At 41.2% G+C, this 17170-nt stretch overlaps 1 protein-coding gene across 2 annotated transcripts in view; it reads right to left on the bottom strand.

The window, feature by feature from the left end:
• The window catches only part of LOC132998650 (formin-binding protein 1), a 43369-nt gene extending 28410 nt beyond the window's left edge, over window positions 1-14959 (bottom strand). For both annotated transcript variants that reach the window (XM_061068381.1, XM_061068389.1), the window contains exons 1-5: window positions 14910-14959; window positions 13780-13895; window positions 8978-9034; window positions 8179-8326; window positions 62-124 (exon numbers count right to left, since the gene is read on the bottom strand). In XM_061068381.1, coding sequence (XP_060924364.1) covers window positions 62-124; window positions 8179-8326; window positions 8978-9034; window positions 13780-13895; window positions 14910-14951 — 426 coding nt within the window. In that variant the 5' untranslated portion in view covers window positions 14952-14959. The remainder of the gene's footprint in view (window positions 1-61; window positions 125-8178; window positions 8327-8977; window positions 9035-13779; window positions 13896-14909) is intronic.
• Window positions 14960-17170: the final 2211 nt, after the last annotated feature.

Here is a 17170-nt window from a genome sequence, read left to right as displayed (position 1 = left end):
TGTGTTTCCGGAGCAACTTGTAACCATGGTGATACTGTGTACTACACATAAACACACTCACCGATTCCAGCTGTTTCCATGAGCTCTCAACGTGCTGCTGTGCCTTACGCCCATCGTGGAAGTGCTGTAAGAAGAGTTGGAGAAAATAGAAATATTATAACACACTCTTCACAAGCTTCAGGGATTTGAAAGCAGGTGAACTTGACCTTGACATAGCATAATAAATTAAAAAGCACTGGGAATGCAGGTCTCAACCATACCATTAAACACCATGCATATTACTCCCACTGTGACAGGAAAGTATTAATGTGAACTGAGAAAGTAGGGCAAATTCAAATAGATACTATACTGTGACTACATTACAAATTATGAGGGCATAAACCACAGGATTAACGCCCAGAGATTTGTTCAAGCTACAGCAGATGGCTATAAGTCTATTTGATTAAAGAGCAACCAAATTTTATCCCAACAGTTCAACGCAGGTGCAGAAACACTGTGTGTCTAACAGTAACACACAGTTTAGCACCATTAATAAAAACCTACTGAATGAGGAAGCTGAGTGGAAACTCCACCAAAGTAAAAGAAAAGTTAAAAATACTGGAGATCAAGTAACAATGATGAGCAAGGGAGCAGTTAGACACACAGTACAGATGCTGTTTTTATGTAGCTATAACATCTGATCTCCTTTAAAAGAGCATGAAGCCAATGCTTGGGTTGCTGCAAACATTCAAGATACACTTCAGTGATCTCATGAAATCAGTCATGTAACCATGAAATCTATGCAATTCCTTACAAGGAATATTTAAACAGAAAGGGTTTGTGTATTTAGTTTTTAATGTCCCTAAGGGGCAATTTGGCAAACACATCACAGTCATGTGATGGTTAATACAAAAAAAATACATGCACATAATGGCTTCGGTCCAAAGAGCAGTCAAATTTCTATAGATGGCAGTCCGGGAATTCCCCTGACTTTTTAAAATGCCCCTATGAGGTGACATTTGTGGTTTTGAATGAAATGTCTCATCAACTGTTGGTGATCCCCTGGACTTTTCCTCCAGAGCAATTATTCGTAAAAATTTGAATTGTCCAATATATGCATCTATACGCATTATCTATATACTGCACTGCATCCATTTAGTGTTTTTCCATTCTTATCAACTACTACATCAGCCTCTGGTGTACTTTGTTTTTATGTAAATGGTAAGCATGGTCAGAATGTTAGCACTGCCATTGTGATCATGTTGGCATCATTAAGAAAATACTTGTTCTGACTGCTGATAGGTTCATGTTTTGGCGAATGTCTGCCTCTCAACAAGTATTTGATTTAAGCTATGGGTCCGTATATGTATGCCAATAGGGACAGAAAATATTCAGGACAAGACAGTGAAAACTGTTTGATGAGAAAGTAGAAAAAGAAACTGAGAAACGAACTAGGTGACTGGACATGAAACAAGAAGCTTACAGTAAAACACACCACCATGAAAATAACATTGAAGTTATGAGGAGCCAGATATTGTAAACTACAGGGAGACAGACAGGCCACAGTGTGTTCTGGAATATGCAAAACGTGTCATATCGGACACAGCTAGGTGGCAGTTGTTGACCAAAAAACACTTACACACACAGGCCTGTGTTTTTGCAACAGGCCTCACTTGGCTTATCTCACTCCAGGAGAGCAGAGGACTTGGCCCCGAGGCAGAGCACATCACTCTACAGTCCCTCTGTGTGGCTCACAGCCAGATCCCCTGGACGCTCAAACACAGACTAATTCTAACCCTCTGTAGGTTTAAATCAAATTGTGATTACTTATACTACATGCAAAATAATTTATTTGTTACCTGTGGTCGAATCAATCTGCTAAAAAAGTCTCAAAAGAATCAGATTCAAAAGAAAATGACTTAGAGACCAGAATATCAATGAATGTTCCCTTGGTTACACAGTCTGCGGAAGCAAGGGCCTGTGGCTGAGCTGAATATCGATGAACAACGGCCCCGAGCTCTTCTAAAGAACCATTATAAAGAACAGAAAGCTGTATCTTAGACCGCACAAGGAAGTCCTCAGTACTCTGTCGATACACGCATACACAGAGATGTGAAATTAAAACTAATTCAGGAGGCCTAAAGTTAAACTTTACCTGAACAATGCTGGACATGAGAGGAGTTTGTGAGAACATGGCATAGTTTACCTCAGGCATGTTGCACTTCTCATTTCCCAAAGTTTCGAGGGAAGCTGATAGAAAATAAGGAAGTGCTCCAGTGTTTCAGAGGAAGTACTTGAGCTCAGACAGAAAACGAGGACATTGTGGAGCAGGTGATGACGGTACTGTCAAACCAATGTATGATCAAGAGCTTCATTTTTCTTAATTTTTTCAAGCCGAAACCTTCAAATTCCTGTTAGACAGGGACAATCTTTTCAATGACTAAATCTAAAAAAATGAAGTAATGATGATAAGATGCAAGGAAGATGCCATAAAGCCTTCTCACTACACACTCACCAGACTGGGTGACTTCATTGTTACTGTGAGGCATTCTTTTGACCAAATATTTGTCTCCATAACAACATTTCTGAGCAATCTCCAGCATCTCAGGCTGTCTGCATCAACAAACCTTCAATCACTATGAAGATAAACAAACTACGTGGACGCTCTCAACCCAAACACCTCCGTCAGGTTCAGATCTGTCGTATAGAAGGAAGATCTACTGACCACATCAGTGTTTGCTCTGATCAAAGCAAAAAACGCAGGGCTCATTCCCTCTCAGGGATGCAGGTAAATGCATGCAGTCATTTCAGCTGATGTTCTGCAGCGCTCAACTCCCTAAATATTTAAATTCACTTGGCTCAGCACAAGAGAGAGAAACGACACACCCTGTCTTTCTTCCACTCATCCTTCTCAGTAACAGCGTGTGACTGCTGGACCTGCCAGGGACATCTGGGCCACTTCAACAGGTCGGTGACCTGACGCTGCCACTCTCCCTTTCACTTATCCCAATGGCATTGAAAAGACAGCGTGAGGGAAAAAAATACTTGACTTTACACACTAATGAATTCATGAGCCAGAAGAGACATTGGAAATAAATCAATATAGTAACTGTTATAAAAGTAAATAAAACACATTACATCAGACAGAGCATATTTAATATTTACTTAATAAGATGAACAGGCCTGCTCGCTGTGTTATGATTACATCGTCATAGATAAAGGAATTTTTCAAGCTCGACCCTGTAGTTATGACCAATGCACAACATCCCTTGAAACAGAACAAAGGCATGCAAGAATGAAAACATAGGTGTAGTATTATATGAAGTAATGAAATACAGGGACTTTATTGAGTCATATTTCACTTAATAATTTGTGGGGTTCTATCTTATCTCTTTCAAGAGCTCAGATTTTGTAAAAACTCTGCACTCGCACTCAAATAGGGGAATTTTGGCAGACTTGTTGGACAAGGAGGTTTTTCTTGCCACCATGTGTTTTTTACTCAAGTAGCCCCTGCTTGTGCTCAGATTTGCTCTGCATGTGCTCGAATTGTGGGCTTGCACTCAGATTCAGCTCTTCTCGTCATGCTCACGCTGCTGCTGCTGCTCTCAAATCAGATTTTTTTGGTGAGACAAGTCTGTCAAAATATTCCGCAATCAATGGAATTCCAGGTGTAGTGTTGACAAATGAATTGGTCTCGCTATCGTGCTTGTTAGCCTCCAGCTTTAAGAATTCCATAAGAGACTACATGAACAGAGTGAAAGCAGGACCAAATCTGAACATGAAATCAATCAGTCCTGCTCTTAAACTGAAAGACCCCGCTGAAGATAGGAAAAACACCACTTGTCCAATTTTGTGTCATTCAGTGTATTCTGCATAGTCTATCTAGTCTCTTCCTTATTTGCCTTCCTACTTTCCAGAGTCGTCCTTGCACCAGACCGAGCTGAAGTGGGACAGACTTGCTCTGGAGTGTGACGTAAACCCTAAGGGATTCACAAGCTGTTCATTCCAAAAATATGCAACACACTTTGGGCAAGACAGAGACGTGAGGTGAGAGAAAAAAACAAGAGCGGAACAAACCCTTTTACACTTTACTTGTGTGAGAATTCCAACTCTAACTGACTTAGTCCGTAGGAATGTGCACCTGAAGTCCTGTGCAGATGTCAACTCACATAATCATTAGGTACTAGAAATGGCCACGAGTCAAACTAGATCTTGAGACGATGAAAACTCATGAAAGATTTTTCTCCTCATGTTTAGACGATTACGTGATGTTTCTTTATTCATACTTTACTAAAGTTGTTTCAGTGACTATGTGAGGATCCAGGGATCAGTTCTCCCTCTCAGCTTCCTATTTGTCTTTCCACTCAACAGAAAGAAGAAGGCATTTGAGGCGACCCCGGGGAGACACGTTGTTCTACCAGAGTGCTTGCATCTCTCTTCTCTTCCTCTCAGGAAACAAATGAGGACAGTATCCTCTGCCAAACCCACCCAGTGAAAAAAAGGTTGTTTTACGGGGCGTTATGGTGCTTAGCTGACTTTACCCTAAATGCTGTGCTTTATTTTCTCAGCCAGGGTGGCAGAATGAGAGGCTGGGCTGGTTCAGACTGGTTGCACATGTCACATCACAGCAGGATAAGGAAGATAGAAGTTCCCTCCCAGCAAGAAAAGATATCATCATGTGCTACTGTGGCTGAGAATGGATACACACACAACTAACGCCCGAGTGGACTCTTCAATTCACACATGTTGATACACACAGTTAATATTATGTATTGACTTTCAAAAATGTTACAAGCATTACATGTGCTACATCTTGGGAGGTTGGGCAGAGTGTTTAAAGCAACACTACGTAGTTTTTTTACCTTAGGATAATAGCCTCAGAATCACTCTGACGTTGCAGAAACTGATAATAGGGAGGATGGCATATCTGTCATTACCACAGGGTGCCCTGGATGCCTGGGAACTGCCCCATGTAACTCTGGGGTACCGTGCAGGAACATATCAACCTGCTTTATGGCACACACCAATAGTCCGAGCTAGCAGCAAGTTATAAGAGACAACTAGCTTGCAATTCTCAGTGTTGTCGTCATGGCAGAGCCATCGAAGACAACAGAGAGGACATTATCGGAAACAAATATGAGAAAAAGAGAAGGTGGCCAAGTAAGAAACTGACCGAGTGAATATCTGAGCATATTTCACTTGGTGAGAGCTAAAAGAGGCCAAAGGACGCAGGACAGTTGCCAACCTAGTGTTGTTGTTATAGGAGAAGTAAAATCAGAACTTTTGCTTGTTTGCTTTATCTCGTACTGTTCTGCTTGCCGGACACTGTTGACTCACTAGTTTATCATCAGAGGCCAGGTGAACCCATTTCCAATAGTGATCAAATCACATTGAATCGTTATAACCTCACACCATGCTCGGACATCGATAACTATGTCAGCTCCTTGCTTGCTGTGTTACTTATATGCTACTGTACTGATCTGAGCTGAATGCTGTGAACGTTACAGCCAGATCTGAAAAAGTTTGTGAGCATGAAAGTGTGAATGCCCATGTGTGCATGGGGGGGCTTTGACCGCAAACACCGGATTATAGCAGAAGGCAAATCTTAAATTGTATCGCTTTAACGGTGTTGATCTGGCCTCGTGCACAGCAGCATACTGACCGAACACCTTATTGTGACTCCTCAGCACAATCACAGTCCAGTGAGACTTAGGCTCTTCATCCCATATTAACCATTCCTGCTCTTAATGCTTACCTATTACAATATTAAGTACAGCATAAACATGAATGCAGGGCATCTGAGAAAGTAACTTTTTGATGTTATCATGATGTACTTTCTAAAGTAATATATATTTGCATAACACATTAAATCAAGTATATTCTCTCTTATAAAACAAGCGTACACTTCAGTAAAAAAAAGTAAATCTGCTCTGAAATAAAATCCTTTAAGACAACATTCTTGGCTTCACCTCCTCTGCAACCCCAGCTGAGCTCAGCGAGAGGTTCACTCGGGGGAAACAGCACAGGGAGGTGGGGAGAGTTGCAAAACCCCACCAGGGAAACTAATGAGGTATTATTATTTTGTTCTCCGTCTGGATTTGCAGAGTGGACCGTACCTGTCCAGTAAGCTCACTGTAAACCCAGGAGACCCTGGCCCTCTTCTAATCCCACTGTCTGGGTTTTGCCTGCATAGCTGTGTCTGACAGACACAAATCGAAAAGCTACAACAGGAAAACACATTGAGTGGTGCATACAAATTTATGTAAATGAACCCAGACAAAATGATGAAAGGAAGCTTTGGGAAGTCCCGAGGCGTGACCTTTCAGAATATCCTCTACACTTTCTACAGCATTGTTGTAAAAGCAGGAGATCAGGCGAAGAATGGCACCAAGAGTGTACAGTATTCTCTGATCTACAGTACCCTAAATGTTTTTTGTAGAAGATACATATTGACATATAAAGACCTGTTTTGATGAAGGCCTTTTTCTTTGTAACTAAGGGTTGCTGTTCTTCTCTGAAGCCTTCACCAAGGTGGAGCCTGACCGACCGATATGAGCCTTCCACAGATAGTTCAGTACCAGCGTTTACTGTATGTTTGCAGATATACAGTTGCTAATATGAATATATTTTCTAAATTCAAATTCTATATTGTTGGCTGTAAATGTATTTCTTTTGTAATAGTTATTTGTAATAAACTTAAATTGTTAAGTATCAAGCATCAATTACATTTCTTTGTCATAAGGGTTTGATAATCACATCTTAGGAATCATTGCCAATGATCTTTATTAATTTATATTGGCAGATACATTGGTTTCTGAAATATTCATACCCGCTAATATGAATATTGGCATCAGCCCCCAAAAATCCTTATGACTGCGGCTCTGAAGAAGTTTGTTCTTCATCATTCATGAGCTTATTGTGGCCACGGGTGATTTTATGAGGGGGGGAACTAGAAAAAATAAAAGCTGAATTTACCCAACAAGGAAACGTTTCTGAATATGTCTGAGAAATCATTCGCACGATGCAATCAAATGAAAGAATCCTCTGTTCACACAATACACTGTAAGTTATGGGATCCCCCCCCCCTGCACTCTCTAACTGAAGAAACACTGTTGTGGGTTTCTTTAGTTAAGACACATGACAAGCTATTCACCATATCTAAAAGATGCAGAGAGAACTGAGAAAACAAGGGGCACTAAGTTTGTGAAGGAGACACTGTGAGGACATAAAGAGAAGGACAGAGAGGGGAAAGAGAAACAGTGATATGGATACATGGAACAGAGGAAAAGAAGAGGAAATGACCAGCGAAATGAAGAGGAAGAGGGGTGTCTGTGTGACATCCTGCAGCCGCGGGGCAGCAGGGGTCTGTCCAGTGACCCTCTGTGACAAGAGCCAAATCTGGACAGTAGACAGAGGCTGCTGTTATCCAAAGGCCGAACCAAGCCAAGCTAAACTAAAGGCAAAAGACCCAAACACGCCTTGACTAATGGACGATTCCCCTTCAGAAGTGTTGGAAAGTCCCCTTTTCTCTGTGTTTGGTGCAACCAAAGCTGAACCTAAAATTTACACTGATCACTTATAATGTGACCAAGGGTTTCCTGTGTTTACGGAGTGCAACATTTATGCGTCAGCAGCTGTGCACATGAACAATCACTCGTATTTTGAAAAGGTCACTTTGCTGTGTGCCCTCTGGTTTTGGTTTTCCACTCCAGTTCCCTCAGCTGGACGTCTGTGACACAAGAGTCCATGACAGATTTTACAGAGAGTACTTTTTTCCAGCTGAGTGGCCCTCTCTCATTTTGTGAGCACCCCACTGTTATCTATGAAGCGTGGAACGTGCAGGTCCATCTCTCTTCCAAATCGCTTACTAATGGCGAGGAGGAAAGTGACTTCAACATTTAAGAATAGCATGTGGTGAGACAATATTTTTACAAGCAGGCTTTTAAAAAGAGAAATAAGGCCGTAATGATAGAAAGAAGATGATTTTGTTCCATAAAAAGGATTCACTCAGTCACGTTCTCTACCTGTGTCAAGCCTTTGGGTGAATCTATATTTACTCAGCAGTGACCTCAGTTGAGAGAGAATAGAGGGAATGGGTTACTTAATTTCTTCAACACCACTGCGTCTGTTTTATTTGACCCGATACTGCTGTCTAAACTAAATACGGTAGTAGAGATAAAGAAAACAAAGATGTCTTACCGTTTTTCTCTCAGACTTGAGCTCCTGCAGGTAACGTGACAGCTCGGTGATGATTTGAGATGTTAAGTTCTCCGATATGACTTCGTGTTGACCTGCATAGTCATTTAACTCATTAAGTGTTGTCAGGAAGGCTCGACAGAAGGTGTACCTGGTGAGACACAGGAGAACATGTTAGAGGAAATGGTAAATGGTCGGTATTTACAGAGTTCTTTTCTGGTCTTGATGACCACTCAAAGCTTACACGGTGAATCTATGGGCACAACTTGTCTGACATAGTGCAACTTTGCTCAGAAATAGTCAAAGCCTAACATAGCTCAATCATTATCGTCAGAGGCGATTTGTTCAGTGTCTTGTCTGACCCGCTCTACCACCTGAGATGTGACAGTAAAGTTTCCAATATATTAACTCTTCCTTAGTAGTCAACACTAGATTACCAATGGAGCAAACTGCCTAGGGGTCTCCACTCCTGATTGTTTAGGTCTATATATTTAATTCAGTTGCAAATTTTTTATAATTTGTTTTGTGTTCGTTCAAACTACTTTCATTTATTTCTTAGGCAATTACACACGGAAAAAATATTGGGAATTGTTGTATTATCCAAATCACAGAATTGAATAGCTGAAAGCAGTGACTTCTTTGATTATCAATAAATTGAATTGGAATTTCTTTTTTTTAATCATCACTTATGCTGTGTATATAAAATCATCATCTTTCAGGCACTTTTTGGGTGATTGTAGTTTCTATATTACTGACAGATATGAGAGATTTTTCATGTTATGTGTGCTATCCTGTGACTCACTTGCTCTCATCCTCTTCTCGTGAGTTCTTCTTGGGTTGATACTTCTTTGATAAATTCCTGTGAGGACAAAGAGTTCAGCATTGTCAGACATTTCTTTCTGTCTATTGCTCCTAAGAGCCCAGTCTGCAGATGGGAAATGCACCATTCCCATTATATTTCCCTGACACGGCCCTTAAGAACCGGCCAAAGGATCATCCAGAACACCATTCAATCCAGCAGAGTGCTTTCTGCTCCTGGTACTACATTGCCCTCTCTCTTAGGGTCGTAAATCATCGCCCCCAGGAGTATTCATGCAAACCCAGTCACCAGAAACAAGTATGCTTTTCTCATGCAGCCATTGCCCTTGTTTTGACTCCGGCTGTGTGTCAGTGGCAGGAGATGAATGCGGCTTGAGGAGGAGGAGAAGGACAAAAACGACATGTATGGTGTCACTATGCTGGCTGGAGGTGAAGCGGTGATGCTTTCAATGTCCTGCTCTCCACTTGGTTGTGTTGTTTGTCAGGCTACAATTGATCATGTCACATTTGTTTGATCATGACAGTGTATGTCAGCAAAACATAATAATAAGCACTCTGCTCTGACTGATTTGGGTGCACATTGTGTACATGTGCCTTCTGGATCCTTTGTGTAATTAAAGAGCACTGTTGTCAATTTAAAATGAAAAGTAGTGCATGGACAAACAAAAAACGACAGACACAAACAAGACAAACCACTGGTTTTAAGTCTGTCCGGAGCTTATAAGAAATTACTGTTTAGACAAACTCTATTAAAAGTCTTGAAATTTTGTAAAAAATCGTAACGCAACCCTGGGTAGTTCTTATTTCTTAAAACCACTTTAAAATAATTTTAACAGGACACAAACTCATAACAGGAAGAATGAATATGTCCCACACCAACAAGCAGAGCCAGAGCTAGAGCGATAGATAGCAGCTAGTAGCTAGCTATTAGTAGTAGATTGCAATTCTTAGTGTGGATATTATGGCTGAGCCACGGAAGACACTGGAGAGGACGCTGTCAAGAGGAAAAGAGAACGTGACAGAGTAAGAAGTTAAACAAGACTGAAAATTGGAGCATATTTCACTCATTGGCCAGAGATTACAGAGAGTATCTGCTGCTGTTCTACTTGCTTGACATTGGGCTGTCAACACGTTAGTTTATCATCAGACGCGAGGTAAACCCATTTCGAAAAAAGGGATCTGGTGATGGTGGAAGCTAGTTGCCCTACTTGTGAGATGAAAGCCCTTTACTCATTGACGGAATGTTAATGTCTCAGCATGTAAGACTTGTCAGAGAGCCATGCTTAACTGCTGCTGACAAATAATGCATATCTTTAAAAAAAAGACATGTAATGTGTGTCTGCCCTCCTTCATCCAGCTCTCTCTGCCGACACAGCCCCCCCATACCTCTCCTCCTCCCTGGTGGTGTTTGCACTGTTGCTAGGCAGATTTATCTGTCAATCTCTCACGTTGTCCTTCAGAGCCCATCTCTAATTATAGCCCTGGTTCCCACTCACTCATTCATTCACTTGCAGTCAGATGTCAACTGCCAGATTGTATAAGGCTGCTGACCGTAACTATGGATTTATAGAATGTTCAAATTACAGTGGCAGTTTGCACTTGACTCGGATTAAGTGTATCTTGGTGCATGTGTGTCATGAGGTAATGTCTGTGCCAATGTGTGTGTCTCTTTCTGGTAAATGATTCAGTATGAATCTTACTGTAAACCTACTGGAAGAGAATGTCCATGCATATATAGATCATATAACCCCAGACTTGTTTTTTCTTCATCCTCACCCTGTGTCTTTTGTTAGCAGGGCCTTATTCCAACTGTGTTATGGATTATTCCAGACTGGAATTTGGGGGAAGAGGCGGAGGAGGAAGAAGAGGAGGAGGCATTAGTACATTGCCCTGCAATGACTAGACCGAAGCATTGTGCATGTTTACACCGATGCAAGAGAAGAGGATTATCTATGGATTAGGGCAGTGTGGAGTTGCTGTGGTGATAGAAGGATAGATGCCATTAAATTGGCAAAGAATATTTCTTAATGTTAAAAACCTTCTTTGCAATTGTGTGAATAATAAAAAGCAACAAATCTGCCCAAGGGAGAAGCTAGAACCTCAACATGTTTGGCTTCTGCTCTTGAAAAATGACCGAAAGCACTAATCATTTATCAAAAAAAGCAGGTGATTAGTAGTCTGTAAATGAACTAAATTAGTTAAATAACAAAAATGTATGAATTTTGCCAGTGAGGATCAGGGCCAGTAGCTTATAGCTATATTCAGACTGAGTGTGTTTTAGCTCTGCATCAGTAATAATCCCAATCCATACTAACAAACCTGAAAATGTATATCACGTGATCGCATACACAGGCAGGTGTAAACACAGGCAGGTGTAAACAGGAAGCAGATTGTCTCCTCTGCAGTTACTTGCTCAGTTACAGGAAATGGGGGATTCAATTTCATGGACCAACAATGACTTGAAACAGTACGTGTTAACAACGTTTTGCTTTCACCACTGATAGTTGAGTCATGATGAGAACAAATCAGGAAGAAAATGCAGGGAACTGCTTTACAGTTTCCATACATCTCCTTTTTGCCCATCCAGACTAGAATACAGCTGCAGAGTTTTCAGATTAAATACTCTTAAGCGATTGAAAAACTCAGGAGAAGAGTGGATGGAAGAGGTTAATGTACCAGTACACAGAATGCGCCCCTCAGTAAAAAATATCGATTACACATAAATATTTTGCGTTAGGAAATTGACCGTGAAAAGTTCTATTGTCACTTAAATAGAAGAAAGAGACATCAACTACACAGATGAGAGAACAGACGTCTAAATCAAAAGCGCCAATTGCATTAGTTTATTGGAACATGAATTGATTAAAGAGGATAATTAGTTGGCCTCGTTACACAACAACAAAGACGTATAGTGTGCTAGAAACACAGGAAAATCCTCTGACTCACGATATCCGGACTGCGCGTCCTAATTTCCTTATTTTAGCCTCTCCTGACAAGTGTACAAATGTCGACATTCTGGAAGGGCTTTGTGTGTGTGTCTGCTAGATAACAGACCCAGTTTGACAGCCGGCCCTGTGTGTAATCACAGTAACTGAAAACATCCGCACCATCTGTGGGGCCTGATGGTCAATAAAACCCATGGCAAGATGAGTCCATCCCTGTCCTTTTGTCAGACACACTGTAGACAGATGCTGACCGATTACATCATGGGTTGCCTACATGTGTTCAAGTGCAAGTGTAAATCTGCGAGGATGTTTTTTATTTGTCCAAACATCAAATTAGTCGGCTTTAAAGGAAAGTATTCGGGATTTCATTATCAAAAATGTCCAGATGTGAACAAATCTGAGCAAATACAAAAACACAAAAGAAACCCAATTAAAGGATGGACAATATGTAACTTAATAATCATGAAGCAGCGTTGGATCTCTGGAGATTTAAATAAATTGTTCTTGGGTCCTCTGTGCATTTGCACTTTAATGGAAGAGTTTCAGCAAAAGAACGCACGGCAAACAGCAATGAATAATCGTGATCCAGTTTAAGGAAAACAGCTGACTGGCTAAAAGTTTGTTTGCCCCAGAAGTTGACCGAGATGCGCAAAGCCATGGGAAAAGTGGATATGATGCAATTGTAAGGCAACTAAAGTGAAACTTTCCATTACCTTGAATAAAATTGGCAATTTCTCTAGGTTTAAACATTGTTGGAAATATTTTTGGATGATGCGAGTTTCCGTCCATGTTTTCAGACATTTTAATGAAGAATTGTTACGTATAATATCTTTGAGGAATATCCACAAATATTAAACAGCATCTGAAAGACGGACGTATATCCAAGAGAAATATACTTAATGGGTGCAGGGTTATGAGGGTAATGCCTGGATGTAAACATAGTCAGCTAGTCCTCTTATCTCAAGATGACTTAATTCTCATAAAGTGGGCTTTTGGGGTCTGTAGAGGATCAGTTACAATGGGTTGCAATGGGAATGCTTGATTGGTATTGGCTAGTCACTATGAAACGGGGGGTTGGGGGGTCAATAGTAAGAGCATTAGCCATATTGTAGTGCCCTCTTTAAAGATAAGGATTGTGGATTTGTTGGTATCTCCCGCTGTGTCGGGATGCAGGAGGCCTGAAGGGATGGATCCTCGCTCACATCACTTCCCATAGAAAACAGACTGTGTGTGTGTGTGTGGAGTGAGCTGAAGGGGGCGGGGCAGACACTCGTGGTTGGATAGGGGAAAAAAGAAATCTGGGTCAGACCTGGGGTTGAAAATGCTGATACCTCCTAGTCTCCATGGTAACACAAGCTCCACACCCCCCCACCCCCCCCCCCCCGACTTCCTCTTGTCTGAGGCAGAATCCAGCGACAACAACAGACAGCACGCACACGGATGTGAGGTTGACGGAGAGATTCTTATAAAACCAAAAGAGAGAAGGAGGGAAGAGCGAGCAGACGTCCTCCTCTGCTTGTAAATCATCCTCCACACTTGGGCTAATAATCAAATCTGTTTCACTGCAAAGCAACAACAGTGATTTGTGTTTGAATAATAATACAAGTCTTAAGACACAACGCTCCATATGGGAATTCTCGTTTCAGTTTCCTCCTCCAGAGGGAGGTCAGAGGTCACGGTCAGCTACATAATGAGCTGCCGAGGATCCTGTCTCTTGTTTCAAGGACACTTCAGTAGGTCAGATCCTACCTGGAGAGGGGGGTTCTTAACTAAGCCATCTGGATGTAAAACAGTCTATATAACTACACCCAAAATATCAGGCATCAGCTTGAGCACTTACCTAATTTGTTTTGCATAGCTGGTTTCGATCTCTGATCTCTCCTTCACAAATTTGGTGTACTTCTCCACAAATTCGATCCCCCACTGTGTGTGCTTCTCCAAGTTGTCAAACTGATCCTGTAGAAAAGAAGAAGACAATGTAATGATTAAATCATTCAAGTACAAGGGAGGTGGCATTAATCATCTTTTACATTTCAAAAAGAGCATATCAAAAGATTGAATCAACTAGATGAGGAAGTTTCATTGCATTGTATGACCTATACATGTAGTTCATTCCAATACACATCAAAATTCGATTAATCGTGGTACTTGAGTATTTGAGATTCTTAATAATTGAGTCTCAAAGTTAAACTCCAGCTTTGTGCCTCATTTGTTGTGGAAATATTGTTCATCGGACTCCTCTCAACCAAACTAGTCAGGCACGTACACATTTGTCAGTCAGTGTGTTTATTCTCAGTCACAGAACAGACGAAAGCATCTGGCCCACTCTCTTGGCTGCAGTTCAGACATTTAACACCTTCAACTGCTGCGAGTCTGTCCCATGAATGACCCCGTCCACTGGGTTTCCTAATCTGTTGTGAGGTCTGCCAAAGAAGACCTGAAAATTAATGACCCATTTTTGCATTTTTCATTTAAACTATTTCATCAGTCCAAGAACACCACAATCCGCCAAAGATGTGTCTACAGACATTGCATATGCTCTACAAAGAAAGTCATAGAAGAAGGCATTCTTTGGTATCACATTAGAAGATGCACAAACAAAATGGGTATTTTGGAATATCCCCCTGCTCCATCGATCAGCACAAGTAGAATCTAATTCTGTGGGAAGCACTGAAGGGCCCGACAGAAGACAGACACTAAGAGTCTCCACTTCTGATAACCAAATACAGCTGTTCAGGCTGAACTCATTATTCACGATCTGCTCATGACATGTGAGGAAAAAATGCACAACTAGTTGGCTGAGGTCATGTTTTGAATTTCATCAGTTCAGGAAAGACAGCGTTTCACCTGGAATATCTATTACCACACACACAGAGCTGAGATTTACTGACGATCGCATGGTTACTTTTAACAATCTTCTTATGACAGTGCTGGTATAATTTATAGAGATGAACCAAAAAACAGAACGACCTTTGTGTAGCTCCAACAGTCCCCCATCCTTTCTTCTACCATGTCTTTATTCTTCCTGAGATAATAGTTCTTCGAGCACGACACTCAACGCTCGTTTCGACTGCTTCTCTAAGCAAACCATGAGATGTTCTCTGTCACATCAGCATTTGCTTTCGCATACAAGACACAGGAAGTGGTTGTGGCAAAGAAAAGTGTGCGATGGCCTTGACAGTACTGCAGCACTTAATGTGTAACTATGTCTTTTTCAGGGTTGGGTTAAAATAAGAGCAGACGAAACCGCCATAAAATAAACTGTTGCATTGTCGACACATGAAGCGTAAGATCTCTTGAACATCTTTTGAAACTGTATTCACAACTTCCAAATGAAACACTCAAGGAAACAATGGGGAGTGCTTCAAGTGGGGAGGGGGTCCCAGTCTGCATTGTTAGTCAGTTTCAATGAGCAATCACTCATCAACAAGCCACTCAACAGTAGAATGACTGGATAAAAGCAAACAATTAAGACATTTTACTGAAATACAGAGACACCTCCTTGGCCTCTTTGTTGTTGTTTTTCAGTTTCTCTGCCATCAAACATCAATTTCTTATTTTTCCTCGCTTCTTCAACAAGCACCTCTAACCCTTTAATTCTCAGGAGCATGCTCAGACCCCATGTGCCAATTAAAGTCCTCACACAGCATTTACTTCATAATCACCAGAGGAAAATGCACAATAACGTCACTGTAGCCACATCATGCACATGAAATCCTCCCCTCACACACACACATGCTCCTCCGCACACATAACTCAAATTACCCTTTTTTGCAGGGACACCATCTTATCCAGTGTGTGGGATGTGGACCCTGTTGAAATCTCCAAATCTAGTAAAAGTCCATCCAACTCGTCTTCTTCCACAACAAAGGGCTGAAGTCAGGGTAAAGAAGGCATCCACATTTCCCAGGTATCCAAATTAGAGCAAGTGCGGTTTAGTGAGAGAGGGTTGGGAACAATGTCCGCTGACCCCTCTCCCACTAGCTAACAAAGAAACTGTACAGAGTATTTTCCCAAATGTCTGGAAGAGGGAAGAGGAGAGCAAGGGAGGAACCGATGCAGCACAGCTTCACTCTCACACACACACACCACTCTGAATCTGAGGCCGCGGCTGCCCACAGCATTCAGGCTTAATGCTCCATCAGGCGTAAGGTGGAAGAAGTGGGATGGGAGAGGAGGACAGTAAGGGAGAGAGAGAGAGCAGAAAAACAGAGAGGGGGGGCTTGAAAGGACAGAAGAGGCGGGATTACATGGGAGGGGATTAGATGTGGAGGGGGGGAGGTAGCCTACGCTGCAGGGGCCTCATGAACTCTGTTGCTGCCTCTGTTTTATTTCAAATGTGATAAAACATAAAGTAAATCTATATTTATGAAATAAGACAACACCATTAAGGTTATGATTTGCAACATGAGTCGCAGAGCTCAAGAATCTTTGCTAATGTCAGATGGGACAAAGGCGGCAGATGCTGGAGTAAAATGGAAAATCCATCACACAGAGATGTTCCCCAGCAACAAGAGAGAGAGCAGATTAATAAATGATGAATCAGAGGGGGGGATTTATCAGAGAAGACAAAACTGTGTCAGACACAGAAAAGCTGTCTCGTCTGAGCCACTCCAGCGTGAAACAGACCTTTCCCCAGACAGTTTATACATTTTGAGAGCAGATAAATGGTTGGACTTCAAGACAGAGAGGACAAATGCTACAAATTTCAGAAATGAAGAAATCGGCCATCTGACATATAAGCAGCCAGCAATATTGATATTTGTTTTCACCCCAAAAATGTTTATACAGATTACCATGAAACTTGGTGTTTTTTACCTTGCGAGATATGGCGTTTTACTGAAAATAATTAATTGCAGCCCTGTAAAACACAAATGCTGGTCGGAAATTCTGAGAGTGATGATGAAAGATTCAAATATATAGAAAAATAAAACATAAATTCTATTTAAATGTTATGATGCAGCTTTTCCACATTTCTAAATATGCCATGATCTTGAAAACTATAAACACAGAGAGCTATATGGACAAAAAATATGTTCCATTGATTTAATTTCTCTTAAAAATATATATTTAAGACTGTGAAAATATTAAAAGTGTGAAAAATGTATCCCTTTTCCAATTTCTCATGTTTACATGTGTGCATTGCATGCAAATTATATGGTGCCTGGCTAAAGAGTAGTTACTCAAAAAGTCAAACCTGCACATGAATGTTTTGTGAGCCCCCTCCTTAT

Source organism: Limanda limanda, chromosome 1, assembly GCF_963576545.1.
Source record: "Limanda limanda chromosome 1, fLimLim1.1, whole genome shotgun sequence".
NCBI classification, from domain to species: domain Eukaryota; kingdom Metazoa; phylum Chordata; class Actinopteri; order Pleuronectiformes; family Pleuronectidae; genus Limanda; species Limanda limanda.
This window is presented reverse-complemented; position numbering and strand designations above follow the sequence as displayed.